At 35.6% G+C, this 21,495-nt stretch overlaps 1 protein-coding gene across 1 annotated transcript; it reads left to right on the plus strand.

Annotated features, from left to right (window-relative positions):
- Positions 1-1,467: 1,467 nt before the first annotated feature.
- Positions 1,468-20,817, plus strand: Plekha3 (pleckstrin homology domain containing A3). The gene is made up of 7 exons (XM_015481107.2): positions 1,468-1,616; positions 7,784-7,939; positions 10,463-10,599; positions 12,051-12,215; positions 15,431-15,474; positions 16,939-17,054; positions 19,482-20,817. The coding sequence occupies exons 1-7, from the start codon at positions 1,487-1,489 to the stop codon at positions 19,607-19,609; spliced, it is 876 nt and encodes a 291-aa protein (XP_015336593.2). The 5' UTR covers positions 1,468-1,486; the 3' UTR covers positions 19,610-20,817.
- The last annotated feature ends 678 nt before the right edge of the window (positions 20,818-21,495 follow it).

Raw genomic sequence — 21,495 nt, forward strand, 5'->3', positions numbered from 1 at the left:
GGTGCTGGGGATTGAACTCAGGGCTACTCAACCACTGAGCCACATCCCCAGCCCAATTTTGTATTTTATTTAGAGACAGGATCTTACTGAGTTGCTTAGTGCCTCACTTTTGCTGAGGCTGGCTTTGAACTCATGATCCTCCTGTCTTAGCCTCCCAAGCCACTGGGATTACAGGCATGTGCCACCAAAAATTTAACTTTTTTAATGATGACTCGGTGCTGTCATTTCAAAAGTGTTATAGGTAAAGCCTTTTGGGGAAGAAAGTCCTGGGTTTGTAAAGCAAGGTTTAAGAATATTTCACCTGTCTCCCCTTTTTTGGTACTATCTGCCTTGGAAAAGCTGAATTGATTAAGCATATAACTGGTTATAGCTAAATCTAGCAGGATTTGAACACCACTGGTTTAAAAGGTGGTACATTTTAGCCTAGAATACCTGTGCCAAATTGTGACTTAATAGTTACAGAAAGAACAAGGACAGTCACACTGCCTCCAGCATGGTCACCATGTTGTTAGTTAGTGAACTGTTGTAAATTAGTAGCATGCTTGATAAGATTCCAGGGAACATGGAGTTTGGTTTGCAAGAGGAGTGGGAGTTGGGCACCAAGGAAAACCATCTTCCTGCTTACCAGGTTTGCCTTAGAGCCAAGTCTGTAGCAGATCAGAGGAGGGAAGGGAGGTCATGGGGAATATATGTTCTTACATAGGTTATAGAGTCTGTGTAAAGATTGGAATTCACTTAGCTCTTATATGGTGTTTAAGGGAGTTTGCTTAGACAATGTATTTTCTAAGAGAAGGGAAGGCCATTGTAGAATTAGAGGGTTAGGTCGCAGCTGAGGGGGTCGTCTTGTGCAACCTACTTGTTTTGGAGACTGGGTACTTTAGAGACTTATTGAAATGAAAAGATTTGCCCCTGGTTATTCAAAAAGAATGATTGTAGAACAGTCTGAAATCCCTGTTTTCTGTTACTGTTCCAGTTTGAGCATTGATAACCTGAAATCCAAAATGCTGCAAAATCTAAAATTTTTTTAGTTCTGACATATTACAAATAGGAAATTCCACATATCACTTCATAGGATGAATCACAGAACCAGAAATATTGTATAAAATTACCTTCAGGCTGTGTGTATAAGGTGTACATGAAACAATGAGTTTTATATTTAGACTTGGGGCCCATTCCCAAAGTATCTCATTATGTATATGCAAATATTCCAAAGTCTGAATCCCAAACACTTCTGGTCCATTTTGGATAAGGGATACTCAGTCTGTACTCATGAAAAGGAGCAATCATGTTGTACCTTGTGTAGGGCTATTATTGAAGATGATTCCAGGGAACCATTTCTCTAGCAAGGACATTTTGGGCAAGTGTTGGCCATTAAAAATTTTATTGTCAGATGTTTCTTGAGAGCCAAGAAATCATGTATATGTCAGGGCTTGAAATCACAGTTTTCTATGGGATAAAAGTAAATTCTTGTTAACCTTTGTTATTTATGATCTTTTTAGGTTGGCAACCTCGCTGGTTTGTTTTAGATAATGGCATTCTATCCTACTATGATTCACAGGATGATGTTTGCAAAGGGAGCAAAGGAAGTATAAAGATGGCAGTTTGTGAAATTAAAGGTGAGTAAAAATAGGGAATTAGGAATTTGAGGTTAGGTAATAAAGGTTCTATAGCATGCTCCAAATGAGGACAAAAGCATTTCCAATTATGTAGCAATTTTCTAGTGCTATTAATTTCCTTAGCAGTCAGGAGTGGCATATAGCATTGGTTTTGATAATTCTCCCTTTATAAATGTACTGTGAATTGAAATTCAGAGTAACTGTGCTACTTTTCCAGTTTGACCGTTGCAATTTTTTGCTGGATGCCACTTTTTTGTCCATGATGCCTCCATGTGCATTCTATTTAATTCTTATAGAAAGGTATTGTAAAGATTAAAAGTTGAGCTCTGAAGATGACCATGCCAGCTCTGATGGGTATTGATAAAGTCAGAGGCATAAGCTTTGATTATCTGCTGAACTGGAGATAAGTTCTAGATGATAGAGATGATTTCCTTCCCTTCCAAAGGGGGAGGAATAAAGCACATGCTGTAATTTTCCAGAATGTTTCATGGATCATTGATTCATTTATATTTGTGGTTGGGGTGGTTGGTGTGGGGATAGGCACTATGAAATCAGACAAAATTATAATGAAAAGCCTTGAATTCCAGAGTGAATTGAGGAAAAACTAGAGCATTAGAAGAGGTGTGTGTTAAATTCTCTCTACGCTTTTCTCATCCCCCTTCTGTAGCCCGAATACTTGTCCTTTGTAAAGAATAGTTCTTTGGAAATGGTGAGCTCTTGCTCATAGCTGCCAGGTACTCCAGAGTTGTTTTACCTCTCTACATTTTCTTAGATTCAACCAGAGCAGCAGCTAATGCATTGTGTTACTTTTACCAGGGCTAGATTGCTACTTCTTTGTGATTTTTCTAGTAATTCTTAGTTAGATTTACCCAAGGAGACTAAGGGTATTTTTCTTCTTTGGATGCACATTCTTTATCTACAACATCTGTTTCCTCACCTTCATTTCAGAGTTACTAGTAGGTTCTTTCATTATCCATATTCTCAAAGAGGAGAAGGTGATGTCTTCTGGGGAGCTTTCACCAAACTGCATGTGCCCGGTGATTGTATCATGTCTGCTTTAGTTGATTGTTATTACAGTTTTAATGGAAGAGAGTCTTGGCTACATGAATAGAGATAGAAGCACTGCAGCCTGGTTTTTTTTAATTACATGCATGTTTCTAACAAATATACTGAAACATATACCCCAAAAAGTGTTGGCTTTCCATATATTCATTTTGGTGTCTGTAATTATTTTCAACTGTATTATCACCACCTATAACATTTTAAAAGTGTTTTCTTGAAATTGCCTTATGAGCCAGTTTATAAATGCACAAGAAGAACACATCCAGAACGTTAGTTTTTATTTAAAAAAATGTTTGTTTATCTTATTCCTGATAATCCCAGATGAGGTCTGGTCATAAATCAAAACTACAAAGTTAGAAGCTTTGCCATCTTTGAAAATATTTAAATGACAGCTGTGGAATTCTTATGCCAAAACAGTTTCAAACCATGGCAACATCATTGTTGGTTTAATCGTTTTTATTAAAGAATAACAAACTCATAGAAAAGATCATAAATGTTAAAAAAAATGTTTAGACGTTAAAAGTGAAAGAATCTGTGTAGCCACCACAGATCAAGAATTAGGTTATCACCAGACACTCAGAAATCTGCTGTGGGGGTCCGCTTAGCCACTTATCCCCTAAAATGTCATCAGTCATCTAGCCTTTATCCCTGTTATAACTAGAGCAGTTCAGTATTTTCTTTTGTGTCTGGTTTCTTTTTACTCAGCATTATTTTTGTGAAATCCAACCATATTCTACTTCATGGTGGTTCAGTCATTGTTATGTAGTATTCCTGTGTGTGAATAGTCCATAACTTTTGGGTTATTTCCACTTTGAGACTATAATGAGTAAAGCTATCATGAACATTTTTTTAATTAAAAAAATTTTTCCTGTGGTATAATAAATATAAAATAAAGTTTATCATCTTAACCATTCTTAAATGTATAGTTCAGTAATGTTAACATTTTACACATTTCTTTTATCAAATATAAGTAGGCCTTTATAATTAGTATATGTCTAGTAGAGTGCAATTGCTGAGGCATTGAATATTTTATATATTTAGCTTTAAGAGGTGTTAAAGAAAAACATTCTTGACATTTGTTAAAATAGTATGGCATGCTTTATTTAGGACTGTGGTGATAGATATAGGGAGTGGGTTTTGTAGCAGAGGAAAGAAAGTGAGCTCAACTCTGAATACAACAAGGAAAAGTGGGATCTGACAACCCAAATGCAGGACAGGGGAACTGGCAGTTGAAAAGTTACTAAGAAGAAACTTTAGGGACACTGGGGATTCTAACCAAACCCACTTAACAAGATTCTTGAAGAGGTAGGTCAGGATGATCAGTTACTTCCAGCAGGGTGGTAAGGAATAAAGAATTTGTTCATATACAAGGGTAAAGAGATATCCAGGATGGGGGATTCTGACTTGGCAGAGTTCTTGCTGAAACTGGTCTCTATCAGCATGGAGACGGAAGCCCAGTGGAGCTGAGGACTCAAAAGATCCTGACTGAAATTTGGTTAAGGGGAGAATCTTTCAGAGATGATTCCAGACTGTTTTCCAAAGTCCTTCTATGAACTTATTGATATCAACTTATTGATAGAAGGACTTTGAGCATTTCACTTGTTCTATGTCTCATCAAAACTTGACATTGCCAATTCTTTAAAATTTTGAATATTTCTATAGGTATACTGGTATCTCTTGGTGACTTTAACTTGTATTTTTTCAGTAACTAATGATGTTGACTATTTTTTTCTTCTTGAATATTAAACAGTCATTTGAATATCCTCTTCTTTTAAAGTCCCTTTTCAATTCTTTGTCCCATTTTCTGAACTTGACTATCTCTCACATTGATTTACAGGACTTCTTTGTATAATGTGAATGAGTTTTTGTATTACAAGTATCTTCTCTCACTCTGTTTGTATTTTCATTTTGTTATTAGTATCTTTTGATGAACAGAAGTTTTTAATTTCAGCAAAGTCCATTTTGCAAATAATTTTTACTAGAACATTTGATTCCCCTTTTAGGACATCTTCTATGTCATTTTTTTTGAAGTTTTCTTGTTCTACCATTTATATTTAGTTCCAAATTAGATATGTAAGGTAAGAATCAAGATTCATTTTATTTCCATATGGATATATCTAACTGAGCACATTTTTGAAAATGCCCCCCCCCCCATTATAGGGATGTCTTTGTCTCTGTGGGTCTTTCTAGGCTGTTTAATTCTATGGGGTTTTTTTTTCTTTTCTTTCTATCCTTGTGCCAATAGCACACTGTCTTAATTTCTTTAGCTTTATATTCTTTGTATCCTGTAGTCTTAAGTTTTTTAACTTTTTTCCTTGTCAGTATTATCTTGGCTATTGGCCCTTTGCATTCCCTTATACATTTTAGAATCTGCTTGTAAATTTCCACAAATATCTGCTGAATTTTGGCTGGAGTGACATTGAATTTATAGGTTAATTTTAGAAGAATTATATTCTTAACAATATTGATTTAGCATGACGTGGCCTTGTATTTAATTAGGTATTTAATTTTCCTCAGTAATGCTTTGTAGTTCTGTCTATAGAGGTCTGATCCATCATTTTTTTCCTTAGGGACTTGATGTATTAGTTAACTTCTCAGGTGACAGCTTTGGAGAGGACCATCATTGATTGGATGCATAGGTTCTGGCATAATTAAAAGTGAGTCATCTTATTTTAGTTTCATCTTGTAGCAACATCCTTAGGAATTAGAACATTGAGCTAGGCACATTGATGCACCATTGTAATCTCACTGACTGGGGAGGCTGAGGCAGGAGGATCACAAGTTTGAGACTACCCTGGGGAACTTAACAAGATTCTATCTCAAAATAAAAATTAAAAGGGGTTGGGGGCTGCCGCAGTCTGGCTGGGCACAATCAGGAGCCACTTGTCAAAAGAAACTAACTTTATTTTTAGAACCACACACGCCAAACAAAACAGCCTCTCAGGAAAAACCCTCAGAGCCTCAACTGCCACCACCGGCTTTCCACAAGCCTCTCTCTCCCACACAAGCTTCTCTCCACCTCCCACAATCCTCCTGCTCTTGAGGCCGATTGGCTGGGTCACGTGGGCGGAGCCAAAAAAGTCCCCCAATGAGCAGCTCCGTGGTCTGAAAGGGCAGGGAAACAGCCCAATGAGCATCACCACAGAGGAGCCGATCAGCTAGATGTTGCTGGGGCCGCTGTGAGCCAATCATCAGCCGGCAGCTGGAAGTTTGCTGGGGCCCCTTCGGCTGTGGCTCTCAACAGGGGGCATGTAGCTTAGTGGTAGAGCATCCTTCAGTTCAGTCCCTGGTAACACACATATACACACACAAAAAAAGAAAAAAAAAGAAGAAGAAGAAAGAAATCAGAGAATTGTTTAAGGTAGGCATTGGTGATTTCACCAGCACTAGTGATTAGCAAAAAAGAGTTAATTTTAGAGCTTTGGGTTTTTTGTAGTTTTATCCTGATATAAAAATCTTTCCCACTTGTCACTGATTGTTACGTGGTTGTAACTTTCAGTATCTACACCTAAGTTTGGCTATATAAGTGCCTTTATGGCACTTACTTGCCATAATGCACTGAGCATCCAGTCAGTTTTTAGTAATTACTTCTCTAAGTTAGAGCTTCTGCCAGACTTTCTGGGCCCCTCATAATGTAGCTCCATCAGATTGTCCATTCGTGAATATGAATATTGCATTGCAATACAATACAAGGCTCTCTTGAGGCTTGCTTTCTCATATCCTTAGTACATTCTGTGTTTATTTTTTCATTTAGGCCTTTTCTCATGTTGTTTTTCTCCTAAGTAAATCCTGCTGGCATTAGATCTTGATATGGAAGCCTTTTCTTTTTGATGTCTCTTATAACCTTTCTCTATTACATGTGAAATCTTGCACCACAGAATTCAACATGTAAGTGTTCTGATGGTTTTTGGTGTGTTAGTTTGTTTCCTTGGTTAAACTGTCAGTTCCATATGAGCGATGACTCCATTTTTCTTCCTATCTTCCCCTTGACCAGCACTGTCCAGAGCTGAGTAAGTACTTGTCATTTAATGACAGTAAAGCACAGATTTCATTTTACAACAAAGACTTGGGATTGGCTCAGATTTGTTCTTGATTAGCTCTCTTCTGTCAGAATATCAGAAGGGGTGTGTACATAGGAGGGGAAGTGGAGGGAGTAGAAGATGTGAAAGTCTTCAAAATTCATGTGTTTTCTAGATGACTGTGATTGGCCTGTCACAGAACTTCTGTTCTAATGGAAGGTGTGCTAGTCAGCTTTTTGTTGCTTTGACAAAAGGAAGAAGGATTTATTTTGGCTCACTGTTTCATGGGTTTTAGTCCATAATCAGCTGACTCCTATAGTGAGACAGAGCATCATGGTAGAGAGACTGTGATCATGCAGAGCTGCTTACATCATGGTGGCCAGAAAGCAGAGAGAGAGAGAGAGAGAGAGAGAGAGAGAGAGAAAGGAAGGATCTGGGGACAAGATATAGGCCCCAATGGCACACCCCCAAGGACTTAACCCCTTCAACTAGTCTCATCTCCTATAGTTCCCACTATATTTTAGCAGTCCATTTGGATTATGAATCTATCAATGGATTAATCCACTGATGAGGTTAGAGTCCTCACGATCTAATCTTTTCTTAAAGCCCCACCTCTGAACATTGCTGCTTTGGGGGTTTTCTAACATCCTTTGAGGGGTGTTCCAGATTCCAACTCTAATAGAAGGTGGCCATAATTATTATTTGTTGCATTCCTTCTATATGTTAGACACTATCCTAGGCTTGGGGGATACCAAACATAGATTCTGCTTTCAAGGAAGTTAGTTACATGTATTTAAGGTGGTATAGGTGGTACCAAGGGAGTGCCTCAATTCTCAGTACTTAATCTGTCCATTTTCTCTATTATATACTGCCATCGCTTTGGCAGATTGCTCTTGGGTCCATGCAAGAAGGGTGGTTTGGAAGGTGCCCCTGGGCAGCCCCTGAGACAGTGGTTCTGCCTTCACGATGAGTCATGGTTTGTTGGTTTAGGTGTGTGAAGCATCTAATACTATGCAAGAGTGGTGATTTGATTCTCCCCAAATTACTGACATTCTTAAGTGTACTCTCCTTTGTTTATCATCATAGTTCATTCAGCAGACAACACAAGAATGGAATTAATTATTCCAGGAGAGCAGCATTTCTACATGAAGGCGGTAAATGCAGCTGAAAGACAGAGGTGGCTGGTTGCTCTGGGGAGCTCCAAAGCATGTTTGACTGATACTAGGACTAAAAAGGAAAAAGGTAACTATAGTTTTTCCCCTGTGCCAAGAGCATTTTTAAAGACATAAAATAAATTGCCCTGTCTACTTATTAGTAATCTGCTGCAAAGAAATAACCAGTAATGTAGAAGACTTACATATATATTTAGATGATCATGGTTAAAAATTTGTAAGCAGTGTAAAGGTATAAATTGAGGGGAATGGTTCAGTAAGTAAACTGGTGCTTCCATTAGTTGATATTTTATGTGGCCAGTAAAATCTTTACAAGAAGTTTTAATGATGTGAGAAAATGCCCAGGGTTAAACAATCATTAATGAAGGGAAGGGCTGGGCTGTAGCTCAGAGGCAGAGTGCTTGCCTAGCATGTGTAAGGCATTGGGTTCGATCCTTAGCACCACATAAAAATAAACAAATAAAATAAAGACATTCTGTGCATCTATGAGTATAGAAAATTTAAAAATAAATAAATAAAAGCAGGACTCAAAATTAAATATAGTGTCAGTATTCATTGGCAGGTTTAAGAAAGATGTATAAGAGTTGGTTGTTACAAAGTTGTTACTTTGAAAAAAGGAATTTCTGAGGATACTTACTTTTCACTGTATACCATTTAGTACCTTTTGACTTACTCATGAAGGTGGGTTGTTAATTCAAAAAGATTAAATAAATGTCAAAAGCAAAGGAAATGGTATATGGTATTAATTGAACCATATGTGGATATAATTTGAAAATAATGACAGTATTTGTGTTTTCATAGATTGATTTTTCTGTATTTTCTAAAAATTTTCACTGAAAACATATTATTTTTATATTTAAAAAATATTAAATTAATAAAGACAACTAAATTATGGATATTGAAAAATGGAGGCTTAGGATGGAATTTACATTACTACTCAAATATAGGAAGGAACATCACGGATAAAGTACATCTAAGGAGCTGATAAGAAGGAATGGATATTTACAATAGCTAACAGAAACAACACAAATGTTGATAGTTGAATGGATAAACAAAATGTGTGATACATATACAAGGGAATATTATTTGACCTTAGAAAGAAGATTCTGACATTTGCTGCAATTTGGGTGAACCTTAAAGACATTATGCAAAGTGAAATAAATTCATCACAAAAAATAAATCTTGGATGATTCCACATATGAGATACCAAGGATAGTCAGTCTGATTTATGCAGACAGAAAGTAGAATGGTAGTTCCCAGGCCTTACAGGAAAGAGGGAACAGGGTTAGTGTTTAATGAGTATAAAGTTCTCATTGAGAAAAATGAAAAAACTTCTGGAGACAGATAATGATAGTGTTTGTATGACATCTGAATGTACGTAATACAAGTGAATTGTACATTTAAAAATGGCTATAGTGGCAAATTTTATGTTATGTATATTTTACCATAATTAAAAAAGAAACAAAGGAATGGACTATAATTTGGGGAAGAATTGATTTAGGTTAGATCAAATGTGCAGATAGATCTGCTTTTGTACATTCTGCAGAAGTAGCTTTGTGGCTAGTACCAGAAAGCAATGGCATTGGCCTGGCTCAGAGAGTGTGGAGAAGCCCCAGAATGTTTATATATTTTTCTTCCTTTGCAACTTTTACTTCTAATTTAAAACGTATTGGCCTGCTGGGTGTGGTGACGCATACCTGTAATTCCAGTGACTTGGGAGGCTGAGGCAGGAGGATTGCAAGTTGGAGGTCAGCCTCAACAATTTAGTGAGGCTCTAAGTGACTTAGCAATGCCATGTCTCAAAATAAAAAAGGAGTGGGGATGTGGCTCAGTGCTTAAGCACTCCTTGAACTAGGTTTCAACCCCTGATACCAAAATTAAAAAAAGGAATGAGCCTATGAGTGGCTGAGATGGTGGCTGAATAGTTAAGTTTGTCTGGAGTTAAGGAGAAGTAAGTAAGCTGTTACTGAAAATTCTGAAAACTGTATAATGTGAAATAAAGTGAAAGAAACAGAAAAAAATAAATATATACAGTATTTTTAATTATAGGAAGGTTAAAAACTCCTGTATGCCACACTATATTACAACAAAGAACACGAAAAGAGAGCTAACATCTATAAAAGTATTTGGTCTATGGGATAATAAAAGATTATTATCTTTAATGTGTAAGAATTTTTTAAAAATTATCAGTTTATATATTTTTAAGAGAAAAACATCAGAGCTGAAAAAAATGTGCCAAGGACCCCAAAAGCCAATTTACAAAAGGAGACATACAGGCATTTTTCAATTGGCAGGGGACAAGTAATGGAGTAGAAGTATCCTGTGTGAAACATCCAGGATCCTCACTTTATGTCTATAATTAATCTATGTGAATTTCACAGCAGACATATGACCTTTAGTTTTTTTTTTTTCCCCTAGTTATCTAAAGAAGTATTTTTTCAGGGTTCTGTTATCCTACTTCCAAGGTCTTACATCTCTTAAACTGTAGGCCAAAAAGGTATTTTTGGCCTTCCATTCAGATTGATTAAATTTTGTTGTATTGCCCAGGGAATATGAAAATGATCTAATTGATGTTTATATATGTTTCTTTCAGAAATAAGTGAAACCAGTGAATCTCTGAAAACCAAAATGTCTGAACTTCGCCTCTACTGTGACCTCCTAATGCAGCAGGTTCATACAATCCAGGAATTTGTTCATCATGATGAGAATCATTCATCTCCCAGCATAGAGGTATAAGAGAAAGGATCCTCTCATGTCTGGTTCCACTTTGAACTATACCTGGGTGTCCTCGTCATCCTATAGGATGATAGGGGAGCATTTTCACAGTGAGTTAGTTCCATCTATTCTGGGATCTCTCTGCTATAGACTCTTTGGAAATATATAGTACCTTCTAGGTTATGTGTCTAGCCAGAGTCAAGCTTGACTCCTTTTCTCTGGGGAATCTGTCTTTGCAACCATTTTGATGATTGGAGGTTGGGATGAGAAGCATTCCGGACAGTGATCTCTTGGCCAAGTGCATGAATTCACTGGACAGCTGTTATTCAATCTTTCTTTTGATAGTAAGGTCTCAGCTTCAACTACTGAGAGTTAATATCTTTATGAAATAACTTAAAAAATTCTTTTCAGAACAGTGATAAAGGATTCAAAATCCCGATTAGTAGTAGGGTTTGGCTAGTAGTAGGTTTGGCTATGAAATAGGGTCACCCATTCTGGTGAAGGGAACTGGTAAGCCCTCTAGTCTCTGGGTGAAAGGTCAACATGCCCCAGTCCCCTTTGCCTAATGTGGTAGAACAAGAAATCTTCCTCCTTCTTGTTGGGGGAGGGGTCTTAGTAAGGAAGGTGAGAGTGGTTTCACGCTGGTGAATGCTGTGGTCACTGAGCTGTTTACCACAAGCTCCCTGAGGTAGGTGTTCTAACACTGCTCCAAAGCTCAGTGTCCATGTCAGGGGCCTGGGCTTGTTCTGCCATTCTTGTATTGGATTTTTCTCCTCATGCCTTAGGTTTCAGGTGACTACTAGGGTCTCAGAGAGGCCAGGGATAGATAGACCTTCTCAACTTACTGTTCTTGTTTTTAATCATGGAGCAAAAATCCTAGAAATCCCCTAGCTGACTTCTCATCTTTTTTGTCTGGCTCAAAAGAAACTTGGGGGAGTGTGAGGAATGAGTATTTGGCAAAGAATAGCCAAGACAGGCTTAAATGAGTGTGCAGTCATCCCCCAAGCCCTGAACAAAATTAGGATTTTTATTCTACCAAGGAAGAAGTAGACTGGGTGAAGGAAGGATAGACCAGAATTGTCCTGCTACTGAGTAACTCCCAAGAATGTTCCACTGCTATGACACCTTCAAAGTTCTAATAGAGAACTGAGAAATCACATTTCAGTTAAGGTTTCTCCAAGATAATTTTTTTATACACAGGTTTTCAGTATGCTATTTGATTTAAATGCAAAGTTTATTTTCTTGGAATCTAATTTCATACTGTTTACCTAAGAAGCAGACATTTCATATTTATGCATCACTTTAATGTTATCAGGTAGTGTATTTTAAGTAATTCCTAAGTTATTAAGTCATACCCTAATCATGGGTCCACTGCAAATGATGTTTCATCACTTGATTATAAGGATATGTATGATCCCACGTAGCTGTGTGTGAGTCTGCTCAAGTCCTTCCGTGTGATCTTTCAGAACATGAACGAAGCCTCTTCTCTGCTTAGTGCCACGTGTAATACATTCATCACAACGCTTGAGGAGTGTGTGAAGATAGCGAATGCCAAGTTTAAACCCGAGATGTTTCAACTGCCCCATCCGGATCCCTTGGTTTCTCCTGTATCGCCTTCTCCTGTTCAAATGGTTGGAATTTCTTGCTTTTCTTCTACTGATATTGATTCTGGGTTTTCTTTTGTTTTTAATTTTAGGGGGGCGGGCAACAGGCAGTGGAAAAGAAACAGTTGAAAGATTGAATTTTTTTGTTTATCCTGTATTTTGTATTAGACCTCTCTGCTAATGAGCTAAGCATGAGTATAGATCTACTCTCTCCCTGGAAGGGGCTGCACAGGCCTGCCCCTGAGCTGCTGTCCCCAGGAAAACTTTGTAATGCACTGTATGTGCTGGGACTCAGAAAGGGTTGTGAGCACACTTGCTTTATAGTGGGGCAATGTTTTCCTCCTAATGAGATGCAATGAAGCATGTCTTTAGAAGATTGGAAGGGACTTGAAACATGTTCCAGTGGGAACAGCATTCTGTAATCAGCATTAGTTTTGAACCCCCCAAGTAGGCAAGTCACTTAATCTCTCTAGTCCTCAGTTTCTTCATTTGTACAGTAGAGTGTCTTCTCTATCAGAGGGCCGTTGTGAAGGATCTGACCTGTTAATGCTGCCTGTCCAATGTTGGTTTCTTTCCTCTTGATTACTTGAACAACCAGAGTTCTTTTCTCTGGGGGCGGAGGATTCGTTGTCCTTTTCAGGCTATTGAACTTGCTCTGGCATGCTGTGGGGAACTTGTAGGTGAGATAAAGTTTGATAAGACTAAATTTTTTTCATCAAAGTGCTTTTAGGAGGAAGAATGCTACATGGTTATTGTTTTAGCAATTACCAGAAGAGTTATTGGTTAGAAGAATAGGATCCAATTTATTCCTAGGTTCTCTTACCCACCCCAGCAAATTGAATTACATGAGATTTAGTAAAGATTATTCCTAAATTTATTTAGAGCTTTGTTTTTTAATGTCCTGAGACAGGTGTACCATGAAGATAAATTTTATGGTCAGTTTATTTGGGAAGTTTTGGTTGACTTAGTGAATTAGGTTTTTTGGTCCCAATCTGATAGGAGTAGTCTAGCCAGGACTTCTCAGCCTCTTTTTATGCTGAAATTTAGTGTGAATTGTTGAGAGAGGTAGTGTGCAGTATTTCTGAAATTTGTCAGTTAATATCCTTTTTGCTTATTTTTGAGTACTGTCATAGGACTGTAGGGTTTAGCAGAACCCAGTTTGACAAAATTGCTTTTTAGAACAATTGTAAATATACTATAAATTGTTAAATAACATGTATTTAGAACATGTAAAAGAAACCAATCTTTTGAGTTGGATGTACAGTGCTCTCTCTGTTCCTGAGGTTGATGCATGAGGGGTACTTGGGTTATTATTTTTTTTAAAGGTATACTACATAGAGTCAAGTGCAATAAAAATACTTCATTGCTACAATTTTTGCATTAAACTCTTTAGGAAATGTCTTTGGAGAAGTCAAATGTGTATTTTCTGTATAATAACTGACTCTTTTAAATAAAAAAAAATCTTTAATCAGCAGAAAAGTTACAAAAAATCCAATGAGTTAGGGGCTGGGCATATAGCTCAACTGGTAGAGTGCTCTAGGTTTAATCCCCAGCACCACCACCACCAAAAAAAAAAAAAAAAAAGAAAAAGAAAAAAGAAATCCAATGAGTTAATCTAAGAAATATTAGGTTAGAGGCCACTTAGGTTTCCTAATTATGCCATTTTGTTTGACACAAAAAAAAGCAAGAATTGTGGGTTATGGCAGTTTTTCCAGAGACACAGCATAGAAATTAAGTTCAGACAGTCTTCAAAGGCAAAAAAAATAACAATTTTTTAATGAGTTATTTATTTATATGAAAAACTGTTGTTATTTTTGTTGTTGTTGTTGTTGTTGTTGTTGTACTGGGGATTGATCCCTGGGGCATTTTATCACTAAGCTGTATCCTCAGCCCTTTTTATTTTTAATTTTGAGACACAGTCTGCCAGGTTGGCCTCCAACTTGCAATCCTCCTGCCTCAGCCTGCTGAATATCTGGGATTATAGGTGTGCACTACTGTACTTGGTGAATAAACAATTTATTTTTTATATAAAAGTTTGCTTATATTAAAAATGAAGCTGAAATTTTTTGAGAGCTCCTAAACTATTTAATCTGATCTTTAAAACTGGCTCATCAAGCTTATTGAATCCATCTTAGAATAAACTTGCATTTAACTTTATTGCAAATCATCATGTTAGTGCAGACAGTTGTCGTTTTGGCAACTGATTGAGTTCTTCTTGTGGTGAGGATATCACTGGATGAAGTAATCCTAAAGGAAGTAATTTCTGTTAAAAGACATGTTAGTATCTATCTGCGTCTTAATGACTGTCATATTAGATGTATCTGGACTACAAATTGGGTTGGTCATATCTGATATTTCTACTGGTATTTCTCATCAACTAGTGGCTTTGTTTCAAGTATGGAAGGCATTTGCATAACATAAATGCTAGACCTGTACTCGTGAGATTCTTAACTCCATGTATATAAAGGCAACCACCTTAAACCTTTAGTATAAACTTTGCCTTTCTGCTACCTTGTTAAATGTTGAAATCATCTGTTTTATATGATTGCCGACCTTTATTTTTTAATGGGAGTTTAAGCTTCTAAATTACATTTAGTATTTGTTACATTAAATGCTCAGCATAATCAGATATTTATGTTTAAAATATGTGGTAGAAACCTATTTGAGACTTAGGGTTCATCTGAGTTCTTTAAAGACTCGAATTATTCATGCTGTTCTCTATGAAAGCCACACTTTGGAACATCTGTGTGTCAGCTACCTGAATGAAAAATGGTAAAGAGAAGCTTTGTTACTATCTATGCCTGCCCTTTAGAGAAAAAGAAAGTGATGTTTATTAGAATACTTTTCTGGCTTGCTGCTTAGTCCTTATTATAAAAAGTGTGACTTTTGGATTAGTTTTATATACTGTTTTTTAAATATTTTTATGCATGTATACATATCATATTCATATGTGTATATATACATATACAAACATATAGTAGTTTTTAGTATTGAGAAAAGAATACAGCATGTTTTTGGTATGTGTTGAGAAATTTTCCAATCAATGATTATTATTAGGGAGAAAGGTTGACATTGAGCTAATGATGTTTCTTGAGTCTTAAGATAGGGTTTTATTTTTGGCCAGGTATCTTTTTCTCTATAAATTTATGATAATTGTCATAACAATAGTAAATCAGAGCTGCATTATTCTACTTCACATGTGGATCATGCTAAGTTTTTTTTTTTTTTTCTTTAATTTCCAGATGAAGCGTTCTGTCAGCCACCCTGGTTCTTGCAGTTCTGAGAGGTAAAATAACCTTTTCTTTTGGCCACATTCTTTCAAACTTATGCCTAGTTAGGAAATTCTTTGGGCCTCTAACAGTGGCATGGAATGAAAACTCTGCATGGGTAAATGTGGTTCTGGTTCACTCCTCACAGTATCAGTGTATATACATCTCTTAGAACTTGATATCAGGTCCTGGTCCCAGTGGAGAATCAGGAAAGAAAAATGGAGTGAATAAATTTACCCAAGGTAAGCACTTTGCCAACCATTGGAGCTTTTTTTAGGTATTGTAAATGTATCAAATGATGGTTAAGCATACTTGATGTAGTATGGCTGCACAACTGAGGCTCATTTTATTTTACATCAGCTTTTTGTAGCATCCTATATACATGCTAAGGTATAGTTTTATTAAATGAGAAAGATCTTTCTGAAAAGAGAAATCCACGTGATCTTTTAGTATATATTCCTTTTAACACACTTAAAAATTATGCCTTCTAGTTAGATCTTGCCAGTATACCAGGTTATTAAAGTTTTCTTTTCTTTTCTTTTTTTGCTTAGGTAATAGTCTTTTAAATTATAGCGGTTGTCTTATTTGATTCTTTTGGAAGGGGTGAAGTTATAGTTTCATTAGCATCTATTTCTCTATGCTAAATGTTAAGTGCTAAGCACTTTTTTGTCAGTTTTTTTTTTTTTTTCTCTAACACTTATATTATTGTTGATTGAACCATCATATGCTCAGAGGAAGCCAGAGATGATGTGTATATCCAACCATGTCAGGGAATGAAGAGTTTTACCAACTGAATTTTCTGGAAATATGGAAGCTTAAACAGTCATTAACAATTTTTTTAAGTTTTATGAAAGAAAGGTTTCTAAACTATACTTTCCCCTTTCTGCCTTATGAAGTAAGATATAAATTATATATCATTTCTCTGATGCATTAAGGTTGCCATTAATTACAGTAATATTTGGCTCGCATAAAATATCCTCTGAGGTACTGTTAGGTGGTAGTGATTGGCTTCCATGTTTAATTTTTTTAGACTAAATATTAAAACTTTTTTTTGCCCTCTTCATCTTCTCTTGCTGCTGTCAGTGAGTTTGCCACCAGCATTTTCTGTATACTTTTTTGTCATGTCCTTTATGATCAGATTTGTGCACTTGTAAAACCCATAATTATTTTCCAAATATTAGTGAACCATCTGATACGGGTACTGCCTTGGTGGACCTTCTTCTCTAGAAGCCATTTCTTCGTTGTACTCCTTTTCTATTTAATTCAACCCGAGGCCATTTCTCCAGGTTACCTGAGACTGGATTTAAGTAGGTTGACTGCTTGCAGTTTGACCCTTGAATGAGTAGAATGTTGCTGACTTTGTTGGGCATAAAAATAGTTCCTCTTTCGATTTAAGAGAAATAATTTAAAATTCCAATTAAGTTATAGTGTTTTCCTTTGTCTAAGGTCTTATAATTCAATTTTTAAAATTTAATTTATAGGAGTAGCTACTCTATAAAAGAACCAGTATCTACACTTCACCGACTCTCCCAGCGACGCAGGAGAACCTACTCAGATACAGACTCTTGTAATGACATTCCCCTTGAAGATCCAGATAGTAAGTTAGATGGAGTTTGTCTCTTTCTTTGGCCTTTTTAGCATACTTGTTGTATTACTCTGTAATTTCTGGAAATAAGAATACTGACATTGGAGCATACAGTAACAGCTGCTCATACATCTAGTTACTAACAGCTTTGTTATCAACTAAGAAGTGCTGAGGGTTGCTTTGTAAATATCTATATTCATATATATGTATATATAAAATATCATAATCTTTTTATTCCTGCTACATTTGTGTTGAAAAAAACATTTTAGAAGAAAGCACGAATTATAGGTAGGATTTTTTTTGGGGAAAATAAAGGCAAGTTCTAAATCCAAGGAAAACAAATCAGTTGTTTTTACTTATGTGCCTTGATATGGCTAAGGACAATAATTCTGTCTGGTAGTAGTGGTGAATGATAGTAGCATTTATTCGTTATTTTTCTCTTGTATTAAAGAGGGGTTATATTGTGATTTTTAGGAAAATTTTTGTGATTTGTATACTTTTATTTTTTGTTTCTGAAGAGAAAAAAGCTTTGAAAGTGTATTAGGTTACCTAGTTTGACAGTGGTGACCATGATTTCTAGTGAACACGAATACGTCATCTTATTATATTGCCACGAATAGACTATTACTGTTTAGTCTTTACTATTTCCCAGGAAGCATGGGGTTTAGAAATTACATACAGTTCCCAATTAAGGAGCAGATTGTGCTCCAAAAGTTCATTTGTAAGTCATTTGTTTGGAACACCGATTTTATTTCTCTTAGGAAGTGACACAGTAAATGGTGGTCAGATTTTTTACATAGCCTAGGACAACCCAGCTAAATCATAGCAAGGCTGGGTAGGACAAAAAACATGTCATTGCATTTCTAGTCTTTTATTATGTGGGACACACTGATTAAGATAGAGCTGTTTTACTTAAAAGGAAGTCAAACAGGTTTTGTTGGAGGAGGAAGTAGAGTTCATGCAGATGATGGGATTCTGAATGGGGCTGGTGGCATTTTCAGATATTTAGAAGGTAGTGGCATCTTTCTTTAAAATAGAACTAATAACCTGTTTATTGACATAGGACATATACTTACTACCGTTTTGAATTTAAGTTGGAACATTGGAGATGTGAAAAAAGGAAAAGAGGTGAGGGTAGGGAAGGGTGAGGAAAGAAAACAGTTTTCCTGGCCAGCTGAGCAAGACCTGGTAGAGAAAGGGAAAAGGAGAAGAGGGTTAAACAGGTTATGTGAAAAAGGTGTCTCTGAAGCAGGAATATAGATTCGTATTCCTCTTGTTCTTTATGCTTTTTATACACAACTCTTTCAATCCAGAGCTCCTGAGAATATTCAGTGTGCTGCCTTCTAAATGATACTTCTTTTTTTCTTTTTAAAGAGGATCTTTTGTGATAAGTTTTTATAAAACTAGCCATTTTTCCTTAGTTCCTTTCTTTTTTAAGACTCTGGGTCCTGATTTTTTTTTTAAAAGATTTAGGTTTATATGCCTTAGTACATTTAGCATTCCATAATTCAGCTGTTAGGACTATAACAAAACTAATTTCTCACACATAAACACACAAATATGTATGTATATCTCATTTTTTCAGAACTTCTCTAAATAGACAAAGTCAAAAGTTTCATCCTTAGATTTTTCTGTTTATGCTAAAGCTAGTGTTTCAGTTAGTTGACAACTGAACAGTTAGTTTATGTGGCAGAAAGAGAATTACCACTCTTTCTTTTAAAGCATATACATTGCATTTGGCAGTCTTCATTGAAAGTCTTTATTCACAAATGTTCTTCTTGTGAGGTACAACTGCTTCCGTTTTTAAATATTTTTTAAATTAGAAAAGTAATAAAAGGTCTTGTACATTCAAACAATATGTATAAAATAATCCACTCTGGAGCAGGACTATGCTAGTGTATTCAGTTGTGTCCTTTTGGAGTTTCAGTGGTATTTCTGTGAGGTGCATTCCATGTGGAAAGATGGGGACTTTGCCTAGAAAGTCTCATGAAGAGGAAGACTTTAATTTATCTTAGTTCTCTTACCAGTTGTAGATCTTAGGTAAGACATGTAATCTGCTTTGGATCTTTGATTCTTTGCATAGAAGCAAGGAGGACATAACAGCATTAAAATAGACTGAAAGAGCAATAATTAAGGAAGGTTAAATTCAATTCAGCAAGTATTTATTGACTGCCCATTATGTGCCAACCACAATTTTAGCAATGAACAAATAAAAAATCTCTACTTCAGATAGTTTCTTAATTATCTCATGAACTCTGAGGATTCTCCTTATAATTGTCAATAGTAGAAAAGTTAGATTTTTCTTTATTAAACAGACAAAATATTAATAGGAAGCTAAAGGAATTTCATGTCTCAGAACAGGGAATTGAGAATGTTCTTTCATAGAGGTCTGGAGTTAATACTGATAAGAGTTTAACCTTTGAATCAATTTCTTACTAGGACCTGTTCACTGTTCAAGAAATACACTTAATGGAGATTTGCCATCAGCAACCATTCCTGAAGAAAGCAGACTTATGGCCAAAAAAAAATCTGAATTGGAAGATCCTCTTCCATCCTTCTCTTCCTGAGGAAACTGAAGTGTCCAACTTCCTCTAAGTATTGCTATGCAAAAGCTGCTGTTATCAACTTGTTATAGGGAGTAGTTTTTCCCTTTACTTAGTATTTCTCTGCACTTTATAGAATATTGTAAAACAAACAAACAAACAAAAAACAACCCACATACTTTTGAAGTGTATTTTATCTTTATATAGTTTATTTGCAAGAGTATTTTCCTAATAACTTCACAGTATGAATGTGCATCTTTCTTTTTTTTAAAAAAAAAAAAAAAAAACAAATGATGCTGTAACATTTTGACATCCATAAGGACAAATGTAGATATTTTTCTAAAAAACTGTGAGGGACTGACATCTTGGTCAGTGTGTATTGTAGCTTATAAACATGAAATCTTGTAAGGTTTCAGTTTGACAGAAGTGTGATACATGTAAATTGTGCCATGGACCAAAAGGTCACTTTACCCCAGCTTAAAATGAGTTATGATAGCAGCTTGATGGTGATTGTATCAAATTCCTTTAAGAAAAAAGGAAACGCTTAATATTCTAAATATCTTTAGCCCAAATAACATGACATTTTGAATATTCTTTAAAAACCAGACTGTGCTGTCCTTCATATGTGAAGTTGACACTACTGATTTGTCAATACCAAATGTTGGGTTAAAGTATTTAATTTTATTTATTTATTTTCTTGTTTCCTCAAAGATGATTGTTTTCTAACTTTTGTGACCTACCAAATTTAAGATGTGTATATGTTGTTATTTACATTGTTCTACAAAAGAGGATGATGTTGTAGTGACTTGGCTCACTTACACCAGAGAAATAAATGACTTTCAATGGAAGAGGATTTTAGTGCTTTTTTCCTGAAGTAGACATTAAGCTGCTGTTATAAGGTATTGTTTGCAGCTCTTTAGAATATCTAGAGACATTTTTAATTTATGACTATTTATACAAAAAAGGAATCCTGTCAAGATGACTGTTCTGTATCACTTGAGAATGGCATTATTTAAAGAGCAGTTAGCATTTGTTTGATAGTGCCTGTCCATATCTATTGTCAGTGTTTGCCTTGTAATCTCTCTCTTTTTTTTTTTTTTTTTTTTTTTTATTCACTTTGGGATGATAGTTCTGTCCAAGATTTTGGATGAGCAGCACTTTAAAAAAACAAATTGGCTTGGTGTTTTTAAGTTAATCATGTGTTTAATAAATATGTGGTTTTTGCATTCAAACTCATCATATAATATATTGTATTTTTTACATTCACTGATATTCTGTGTAGTCTTTATTAAGTGTTAATAGTATTCTTTATTGATATGATTTCATTTGTATATTCAGGCCTACTGGTAATGAAGCATACTTTTAGCTTTTTGTTGCCTGTGAGCTTAGAATGGTGTAGCTTATTTCCCTTTAAATTTCTCTTATAAGTTTATGTGGCAGTTTTTTTGAAATGAATTAATAGTTGATATTTACGCAGATAAGATATGTAATTATAGGCTTTTTAAGTTTAAGATATGACATCAATGATCTCTATACATTAACATGTATTTAGATAAAATGCTACTAAACATGTTTGTGATTTTAAATAGCACGCAGGTCACAGAATACTCTGTGTTCAGTGGAATCTTCCTGCTCATAAGTTATATTTCATGTCTAATTGAAAGAAAAATTGATAATGTGGTAAGTTTCCATGTTGAATGGACAGTCAGGTTTTGTTTTTGTTTGTTTTGTGGTAGGAACTTGCACAGTGATGAAACCTTGAAGATCAAGGTGCTTCTGGTAAAGTTTTTCTGATAGGTTTTTTTTTTTTTTTAGGTATTACATTTATAATGAAAACATTAATAAGATTTTGAATTCAAAGGAAATAGTCAAGCCTATTTTCTATTGCTTTACAGATGGATAAGTTTGTG

The sequence above is a fragment of the Marmota marmota genome, unplaced genomic scaffold (genome assembly GCF_001458135.2).
Source record: "Marmota marmota marmota unplaced genomic scaffold, marMar, whole genome shotgun sequence".
Classification (NCBI taxonomy): Eukaryota; Metazoa; Chordata; class Mammalia; order Rodentia; family Sciuridae; genus Marmota; species Marmota marmota.